Source organism: Papaver somniferum, chromosome 9 (assembly GCF_003573695.1).
Source record: "Papaver somniferum cultivar HN1 chromosome 9, ASM357369v1, whole genome shotgun sequence".
In the NCBI taxonomy this organism is placed as follows: domain Eukaryota; kingdom Viridiplantae; phylum Streptophyta; class Magnoliopsida; order Ranunculales; family Papaveraceae; genus Papaver; species Papaver somniferum.
Window position 1 is genome coordinate 155443045 of NC_039366.1, and position 10737 is coordinate 155453781.

Sequence of the window (10737 nt, forward strand, 5' to 3'; positions counted from 1 at the left end):
ATAATCAGAATAAATGGTGCGCATGAAGATATCTATTATCGTAGCTTAAAGCTTTTTGCGATGTTAGAGGTATTATGAATCTTTTATGTATCTTTATTCTTTATTTATTCTGTCAAGCAACACATTAATATATTCATATCACAAGAGAGTTCTTCATTTATACAATATCAGAGTGTATGGGTTTGTTTTTGGAATTAGCTTATGTAACTGAGTTTCTTAAGATCGATAATATAGGTTTGATGCTTCAATTAGGTTGTAATCCTATTAGCTAAGCAGATGATTAGGTTGGGGCGTCATATTTCAATAAGGAAGAAATTGCACAAGTGTAATAGTTTCAATAAGCAAGAAATTGTATAAGTATTGTACTATATATTTCTTGATATTAATATATTAACCTTTCCATAAAAAAAAAGTATTAAAAAAAGGATGACCAAAAAGTGTCGTAATAAGGAAAAAATGAGGCCAAGATTACCTCTTACTTTTATTAATTAACTAGTAAAACTGCATGTGCGATGCACTTGCCTCTTGAACCTGCGATCCAAAACTGATGCATAAAGAGTCATATAGTTGAAGATCTCTTCAATATGGGATCATTTGACGGCAGCATCCTCACATTCTCTTTATGGGCAAATTTTCTTGTATCACCTGAAGCAAAGACGTATTGAGACCATTCCATTGTTTTGTTTCAATCAAATCTTCTTTGTTTTTTTTGTCTGCTAATGAAAACAAACAAAAACTTTGAGGCTTTACCATGTTATGTTTTTCCAACAACACCAATAAAATGTTATTGATGAAAAATCTGAGTATCTAGAGACTCCCCCACCATCACCATTATAACTGTACTGCTACACCTACCCATAGATTATCATTGTCTTGTGACACCATGTCCGCGCAAGCTCCATCTAGGAACAAAAAAAATGCATAGGCGCACACAATTAAGGATGGCTACAAATATCAGAAAAATTAACTCATAAATAACTATTTTAATACTACGCCAATAAGTTCACTGACCCTCAATAGATGACCCCTCAAAATTGTATCCAAATTCCCTTCGATCATGGTCAAATTACTGTTGTGAGTGAAACCTAAATCAGAAAAAGGTAAGAGGATAAAAATTATCATCATCTTTCGGTATTGCAGTTATCACTTCCAACTTCTACATAGCCGTACTAAAAGGGGTGAATAATGGCCAATGATGCAAAAGACCAAAAACAACATACAAAATCAAACATAATAGAGTCCATTGTATCCACAGGTGTTCAGTGTTCTTGACTGGTTTCCGGTGGTTCTAACCATGTCTATATCGAACACATGACCACTGAAATTAATATGAAGTCAGGATTCCTAATCTTAGTGCACTTAAGAACCAAAGTTGCGACACATTCGCATCATTCAAAGTTAGTCATATGCATGCATATACAACTAAAGTACTTCAAAGTGAATAAAGTACCAAGCTCTAACCGGCATCGATAACTTTTTAGAAACTCCAAATTGTTAAATGTATATATATATCATAGACAACAAACCAACTTAAGAACTTCATAGTGAATCATTTATGAATAAAACAATTAGAAATAACTACTTTTCATAAATTAGCTCCAATTTCCTGAGTAAATCCATATTTCAGAAATGTAAAGGATGAATTGAGCATTTCATTTTAAGAATTCAAAAATGAAATATGAATTGAGCATTTCATTTTAAGCATTTCGTATTTCTTCATGTAACTGAACAAATACGAAGGTTGAATAGCACAACTTTCAAAAGTTCGATTGAGGGGTTTATTAAGATGTAAATGTCATTCACAAACATTAAGAATCCCAAAAGGGTTTCCACATGCTTACATTTCTGTGATTCAGAAGGAGAAACAGAATCAAGTAGGTTGCCTTTTCATTTTAATTTTTTGTTCATGTCATATAAATCTCCAAGAGAAGCAGAATTCCATGGGTGAAACGATCGATTTCCATGGGTGTAATGGTTGATAAGAATGAGTGTAATATAGCGAGAGAGAAATCAAAGAGTTGTGAAAATCAAATAACGAAATCAAATCGTGTTTGATAGAGGTTTGATCGAAAATCAAACCGCGAAACTAAATCGTGTGAAAGAGAAGGGTGCGCATTGGAAAAAAGGTTAAATTCGTTTACGTGGACAAAAATACTGTGTATGAATCAACCCCTCGTATGATTGAAATGTACGAAAAAGTAGGTAGAATAATCAGAAACACGGAGGGGCTATTAAGTCATTTTCTGCGGCGCGGTTGAAAAGTCCCTTTTTTTTGTTATAGTAGATAAGGAAAAAAAGAGGTAACGTAAATGCCTTGTCCGAATCTCATATGATCATGAGAGAACTGCAGGTTCGTCATACCAACTGGAAAAGGTTATGCCATTACCATGGAAAATACAAGCTAGTTTCATCTCCGACTAAAAAAACACTACATCTTATATTTGAGCTCCGACTTCATTATACAATCTCTAGTGGTAACTAAGGGAGAATCTTTCTTGTACTGCGTTTCTGTATTTCTTTATGATTAATCTAAGGATATTGGTGTTAAAAAGCAAAATAAGGTTTGACCACCGATCAATATTTAACTCAACTTTTACATCTTCATCTTAATTGTTAGAATGAAGTAACATAGTTAGGAAACTTGAACTTGTTGAAGAGATTGAGTAGGAAGGTGAAGGAGTTATTGATATGAGTTCATAAAATAAATAAGCAAAAGTGTATCAGTATAGTAAAGTATCAGCAGGTTGCAGCTGAGAGAACCAGAAAGGAATAAGAAGAAAGAAAAGAGTATCAAAACATTTTTCTTTGAAGCATGAGACTTTAAACATATTGGTAATATCCCTCTTGGCTCTTAATGATGTTATTAAAAATTGCTAAAGTCATGAAACCTAGCTAGATATATGGCCAACTATTAAGGAGATGTTGGTACAAGTAATGTTGGTTGTAAGTTGATTCTAAAAGCCCTAAACAGTACCCTACTTCCAGATGAGATTGATACCGGTGAAGTTGAAGTTCTTATTCACATTGTTGGGTGGAATTTTGGGATTTATAATTATTTGGAAATATTAAGAATCAATTAAGGGTTTTGAATCATATATTGGAGATGATTGATCGTTGACAAAGAATAAAAAAAACAGGGAAGAGTAGAGAGAGGAAGAAGAACAAACGTGGTGGTGGGAGGCCGCTACTTTAACCGGAGATGACGACGTAAATATAAAATTTAAAAAGAATTCGATAATTTGGGCCCTGTGGAAAAAATCCGACCTGAATAAGATCAGCTGTCAAAAACTTCTCTATCCCACCTCTCCAGAAGAAATGAAGATCTTAAGGTCATGTAACAGTTTTTTGGGTATCTCTTTTAAGAATAGGAAATTCAACAAAGTGGCGGATATTCTAGCAAAGAAAGCAAGAAAAAAAGAACATCCACAAACAACCCTGATTTCGTATCCCAGACTGCATTCCTAATGCTTTACAGTCAGATCTTATATTTTCAAGTGTAGCTGTTTTTTCTTTTTCTGCTATAGGAGTTAACAATATATTGGTAGGGGCCAATATCTCAAATCATTGTCATGAGATAAGGGCAACCAACACTTTGAGTAACTCTCTGTAATCTTTTTGCTTCTTTAATCAACTTAATCTTCATAAGAAGGAAAGAAAGAAAGGGGGAAAAAAAGTAACATTTAAACTTGGTGGAATTCAGTATTGGTGTATATTTTCGCACAGAAGCTTCATATTTTTTTTATTTTTTTTTGAAGCATGTTTAAATGTTACTGATGAAGTCCTTGTAAGCAAATCCAGCGAGTTTCAAATTTAAATACGGGGTTTCCTTCATTCTAGGATTAAAATCTAAGATTATTCGGTCATGGTCAAATTGCTCGAAATGTGAAGTTGCAGAAAAAATGCGTGACAAACAATCCCCCATTCTGAGGATGTGATGCATGGTTTGGCAACATACAACAGGCAAATGGCTTTCTACAATATTTGCACTTGCAAAAGCGGCTGTTACAGTGTGGAATACTCTTGGTTTCGAACAAACAGTTTGGATTTTGAGCAACAAGGAATGGTAAAAAGGCAGTCTACTTGCTAGGGTAAAACTTGGAATGGTGGTGAATAGCAGTGAGCAATGAGGGTGCAAAATATGTAAACTAAAACATGAATTCTCATGCCTTGCCCACACTGGTGTTACACTTTGATATACAGAAAATTTCAGCCAGAGCACAAAGCTTAGCTAAGAAAGTACAAAAACATTAAAACTAACTAAGATCAGTAGCAATAAAACAAGGGATGCACAAACTGCAGATGAATGAGACATGTAAAAAGAGACTCTTAACAACAACCCAAAGGCAAATCCAACAATTCTAACAATTAGAGACTTGTAATACAACTGGTACAATTTCTAACAATTCTTGACTCCCTTAGCTTCAAGTGATTAATTTTCAGTTTGGAGTGTTCTTCCGGACCTTGGCACTTGACACTGCAACAGAAGTGTAAAGGAAATCCATTTTAAAAGTTCCGACAGTTTATAACTTGAACATACACTCACAGTTGTACTTGGGTATTGAACTAAAAGCATTTGTAAGTAGTTTTCAGACTGGCAGGACTGAGTATAAGAGAAGATACAAGTCTTAAGTAGACAAACTATATGATTATCTGTCCTACATATTGCTCCTCTATCTGACCCACATAAGTACTAATATAGGTAACCGAGATTTTAAGCACAGGAAACACACTTCATCTGCCCATATAATTGGAACTTACAGAGGAATTTAGCAATTATGTTAAAGTTTAAAGAGACACGAACACTCGGGTAATGCTTCATGTTAAAAAAAGTTCATTTGAACAAACATATGGATCCATTGATTTGAAGAAAAAGAAAAGTTAACGGGACAGGGAACAAGCATGCGGCTATCTTTCTTGGTTGTACTTGCATGAGGGGCTGGTACAGTGTGAAGCATTGTAGATCTAACACAAAATGTCCAAATGCTGGGCCACATGGAATGATAAATAAGCATTGCAGTTCGACATTTTTGACATTTGTTAGTAAAAGGTTGAATGCTTTTGAACAGCAGTGAGGATGCAAAAAATATAAGCAGAAGAGTAAAAGTATATTGCAAAAAGGTTGATACTTCCCTTTGCCATGCTGATGATAACTTTTGACATAAGAAACATGAAAGCTAAACACAAAATGTTAAGCTGGACAGGTGCCTCTTTTTAGTCCCAATTTTGATCGAAACAGGAAAGCCCTATGAGCTTCGCTTATTCAACAAAAATGAACATTGATTTACAGCGACAAAAAAACACAAGTGCACAAAGCCACAAACTGCAAGTAGGGGTGTAAATTCGGGCAGGCCGGGCCGCCCGACCCAAAAACTAAGACGGGCCGGGCAGGCCGGGCCGCCCGACCCAAAAACTAATTCAGGCCGGACAGACCCAAAAACTAATTTGTTTACGGGCTTAATATTTGTGAGCCCGTAAACAAATTCAGGCCGGACAGGCCGGGCACAAATAGATAATTTGCTACCCAAAGACCGCCCAAAGCCCGCTTTTTATTCGGGCAGGCCAGATCGGGCCGGACAGGCCACTATTTTGATTTTTTTTTTTTAAGTTTAAATTTTCAAATGAACGGTATTAAATACAATATCCTTTCCTTTCCAACATCGCATATCGTAAGTGATAGTATTATTTTATATTTAAATTACACTGGCAAATTTTTAATTTTAGCCTATAATAAATAATTAATTAGAGTACAATAAACTTTCTAATAGGAAAATATATTATCATCAATGTTTTGAAAAGGTTAATTATAAATAAAAAAACAATTATATATTTTATTTTTCTTGACACAAAATTGACAATTATAAAATTGTAACTTTTAAGTCTTTTTAAGAGGATATTAAATGATTAATGGCACATAGAAGGCTTTCAGGCCGGGCACCAGGCCGGGTATCAGGCCCGGCATCATAATTAATCGCAAAGCCCGAGACCGCCCAATAAATTAATCCAGGCCAGGCCGGGTGGTCCATGACGGGCCATAACAGGCTTTGGGCTACTTCGAGTACAGGCGGGCTCGGGCGGATGCAGGCAGGCTGAGTATTTTCGGGTATTATTTACACCCCTAACTGCAAGTAAATTGGACATTTAGTGATAACAATGTTGAGGTTGTTAGATCTAGTATAAGATGATATTATTTATGACCAGGTTATTCAGGACCTCGACAATTAATCAGAAGGGTAAAGAGAATTCAACAAGTTACAATCTAAAAAGGCTAATGGCATGAAATTTAAATTATAAGCCCAAACCAGTAAAACTGATAATAAGAGAAAATCAATATTTAACCCTACAGCTTAGACAAAAGATATAACCGTCTGATTTTCCCATTTTTTTCCTCTATCTGACCCATATGGCTATCACTCAAGGTCAATGCCAATCAAAATACAATGACGAATTCAGTAATATTACCAACAAAGTTTAAAGAGACAGGAATATTTAAGCATCAATAATTTCATATTAAGAAATAAATTGTCTCAACGAATTAGAACTTATGTGTGGCTCACCTTGTAACTTCTCCATTCTATCTCCGCATTTCTCTCTTTCCTTTTCTCTCAACGGTATCTCTTTCTAACATCAATCACAACCAATCCTGCTGTTGCAACTTCAGTGGCAAATAAACCTCAGTCAAGTATTGAAAACCAAAGGTACTCAATGCCTGAATCTCAGCCTTCTGCTTTGTTTTCACCATCAACGTCAACTCCTCAACCCACCCTGTATTCTTCTTCACGAAATCTTCCTCCAACATATCTTTCCCAGTCTTAATATCCTGTTCTGTCATGGGCAACCTACATTGTTCAGGTATCTTATACTTATCCAAATCACTTGGCCTAACTCCCAACCACTTAATATCAGGTGTAGTCAAATTTGCACTATCATAAGACATATTTTTTGAACCACATCCATAAACGGACAAAATTTTCAATCCGTAGGGATCACTGTCAACAAGAGCAAGAACAGGCAACTTCAATTCCATCTTCATTTTCCTCAAGAACAGCCTAGTAGCAACATCTGGTTGCCCTTTAGCAGTAACAATAATACAAGGAAAGCGATTATAAAATCGATCTTCAGCTAATCTCATATAAGCAGCATCTTTCTCAACAAGTAGAATAAACAAAGCATCACTTTCCATATCACCAACTCGATCAATATTAGGCGGAATTGCTTTCCCACCCATACCCATTTTTGTACAATCAATCATATCTCCATTATCACTAAATATTATTCTACCAACAACAACTCCCTTTTCAGAGGCAACAACATTAAGACTAGATCTAGTACAACCAAGTAAACAAGATACATCATCTAACACAGCATCAGACTGATTCTGATCTTGAAACAACTTAACATCAGTATAAAACAAATCTCTCTTGGTGACATGAATCTTTTTCAAACATAATTGATGAATCAATTGCAAAATCCTAGTAGTAATTGTAGTTTTACGTACTGTAGCTACATTGGCGTAATGTCTCAGCGAAGTCTTATCCTTAAGCACGATTCTATCAAGTTCAGGTACATAAAGCTGATTAGTATTTGATCGAGCAGGAATATCAAATGCAAAACCTTTACCAGACATAATCGATTGAGTAATACGAAGAATACATCGTTCTATTTCATCTTGAACAGATGAAAGATCAAGATCTGTAACTTCACGACAAGATGATGAGAGTTGAAGATCTGCAAGCGTTAAGGCTTTGTTTGTATTGATCTTTGCTTGAATCGATTCAGTTAAGTCTTTCAGAATTGAGAGGATCTCTTCGTCTGGTTTCAAACGTTTCTTGAAGGGAAGTGATTTCCGATTGCTGTTGTATTCATCATCTGAATCTGAATCTACTTTGACTCGCTTTTTCTTGTCCGCCATTACAGTGTTGAAGCGGGAAATTATCGGGATTTAGGGATTACAGAGGCGGGAAAAATGAGAGTCCCATTATTAGGGCATGGCATGGCATTTTATTTGTATGTGTTAGGGCATTGTATGTAGGGCTGTCAATGGGTACCCATTACCCGGAACCGGACCCGGTATATTAGGGTCCGGTTCCGGGTCCTAAAGTTGGACCCATTAGCTACTTAGGACCCGGTGGATAATTATCCGATTGGACCCGAATTTAAACAGGTCCAAACGGGTAATACCCATTGGGTACCCACGGGTATCGGATACCCGTTTATTCATTCTTTTATTCATGTTTTTAGCAAAATTATAAGTATTTTTTCTAGTTTTAGCTTTGATATTTTACTCATTTAAATTTTTTCTCTTACATTTAATCTTTATTTAGTACATTCATAAGAAATAATAAAAAAAATTTATAAAAATTACTTAAATCCAAGCTAAAAAGAGAAATATATTAAATTTTTGAGATTTTTTAAATAGTTTTCTTTAGACCCAATGGGTACCCGAAACCGACGAGTACCCGGGTATTTAAACGGGTCCGGTTCTGGGTCCACAAATTTAGGAACCGGAACCGTTAGGAACCAGACCCGACCTTTATAAGTAGGGTCCGGGTCCGGGTCTAGTGATACCCGGGAGGACCCGGACCCGTTGACACCCCTAATTGTATGTGAATGAAAGTCGAAGATGCAAAATGAACCAGTTCTGGTTCCATTTAGGTTCAGAAAGCAGAACCGATCTACTCTAAATAGGTTATAACCTTATAAGGGAACTATAATTTTGGGCGTACCAAAATCTTCCAAGGCATACTGAATGAAGACAAAAAAGGTTGTGAAATAGCAAAATCAGATAACCCCTTAATCCAATTTTTTTAATGGCAAATCTGCCCTTTACGTATTAGTGTTAATAATTTTGATTAGTGATTAAATATTTTGTTTAGTGATTAAAATAATTTTCAGAATTATAAGAGTTGTTTAGATGAAAAATTTGAGGAAAAAAAAATCAAAGTTTTGGTTTGGTTAAGAAGGAGAGAAAGAGAAGGAGAAAGTGAGAAAATTCTAATTCTTGATTCAATGGAGGATGAGGAGGGTCATCATTCATCTAAAAAACCTAGGAAAATACATATCAACTACAACAATGATCCAGAAATGGCTGATTTCTTAGATTATGAGAATGATTTTACACCCACTCAAACTCAAGCTCAAACTCAAACACAAACTCAAGATGATGATTTTTATGAGCCAAATCCTGATGATGAAGACATTGATGAGGAACCCAATGCTTCTAATACACAGGTACACTTATATCCTATACTTAATCTCACTTCTATAGCTCTCAATTATCAAAAGTTAGGTTTTTTGAATCATGGTTCGGCGAAACAGGTTGAGGTTCGACTCACATCTATGAGCCGAATCTACCAATTGATGAACGGTTCGGCTTACTGAATCTGTTTACTGCATGCGCCGAACCTATAATTTCCAATTCCAACTCTTTTGCTAAACACTAGTTCGGCTTATATGAAAGTTTCATAGTAAGCCGAACAACATCCTGAATAGCCCAGAATAGAATCATTACTAATTCGGCTTATATATCCAAAATCGTATGTGCCGAACATAATTTTTTAATTTCTGGGTTGAAATATTGTTACTGGTTCGGCACATATGGAGAATATCGTATCAGCCGAAACCTCTTATGTTCAAGGTTCGGTACATAATATGATTATCGTCTGAGCCGAACATGAATTTGTTAATTTTTGGGTTAAAATATTGTTCATGGTTCGGCACATATTGAGGATATCGTATAAGCCGAAACCTGTAAATGTTTATAGTTCGGCACATAATGTGATTATCGAATGCGCCGAACCTTGTTATTATATTCCCTTTCTAGTGTTTAACCTTGTGATATTCTTTGTAGATCGTGCTTGGACACATGGAAAATCAACCTGATCCAGTAGACATAATTCACGAGGATACCAAGGATCACTTCCAAAATGATTTGGTATGTAAGAACCTTTTGTTTACCTTAATGTTGTCGGAATATTCCAAAGTTTTTCTTACAAATTACTTGTTTTGGAATGAACGTAGATATGGAAAACTAAACCAGAAGTTCTGGATTGGCTTGAGGAACACGCGATGAAGATAAATTATGTACTAGTTAAAGGACAACAAAGCCGATGGGATCGGTTTGAAATGATTTGTGAGCGTTGTGGAACCGGTGCTAGCAAGGTTAAAAAGGGTACTGTATACGTTGGGAAGACCGGGAGAAAGAATAGGACGAAGACGAAGAAAAGAAATTTCCCTTTCAAGATCGTTTTCAACCTCAAGAATAAGTCCATGAACAAAGAAGATCAATATTGGATAATGAATAAAGATATGGATTGTCGTCATAACCACCCACGTCCCAAAGACCTTCATGGACATGCGAAAGTAGCGCGACTCAAACCCGACGAGATGCTAGAAGTGGATAAAATGACACGAGCACGTTTGCCACCTTCTAGGATTCTAAGCAAATTGAAGGCGCACAACAAGAATAACAAGTCGACTATGCAAACTATCTACAATGCAAGACAAAAGATTAGAATACTCAATTTGCAAGGTAGGATGGTGATGCAACAAGTAATGTGGTTAGGGGTGAAGAATAACTACGCTTGCCAAAAGAAGTTGGATGACTTCGGTCAAGTCACACACCTTTTCCTTGCCCACCCGGAATGCGCCCAATTGGCTCTATGCTTCCCACAAGTTATTATATTGGATTGCACGTACAAGACTAATAAATATGAGACGCCGTTGATGAACATTGTGGGG

The 10737-nt window shown here is 36.0% G+C and overlaps 1 protein-coding gene across 1 annotated transcript; it reads right to left on the reverse strand.

Annotated features, from left to right (window-relative positions):
- Positions 1-4349: 4349 nt before the first annotated feature.
- Positions 4350-7954, reverse strand: LOC113307789 (DNA topoisomerase 6 subunit A-like). The gene is made up of 2 exons (XM_026556244.1): positions 6555-7954; positions 4350-4474 (listed from the first exon to the last, which is right to left on the reverse strand). Exon 1 carries the CDS (start codon positions 7907-7909, stop codon positions 6629-6631), a length of 1281 nt encoding a protein of 426 aa, XP_026412029.1. The 5' UTR covers positions 7910-7954; the 3' UTR covers positions 4350-4474; positions 6555-6628.
- Positions 7955-10737: the final 2783 nt, after the last annotated feature.

What these genes read in the sequence shown, in the direction of transcription:
- LOC113307789 (XM_026556244.1), bottom strand. Translation starts at nt 7,909, where the DNA reads ATGGCGGACAAGAAAAAGCGAGTCAAAGTAGATTCAGATTCAGATGAT.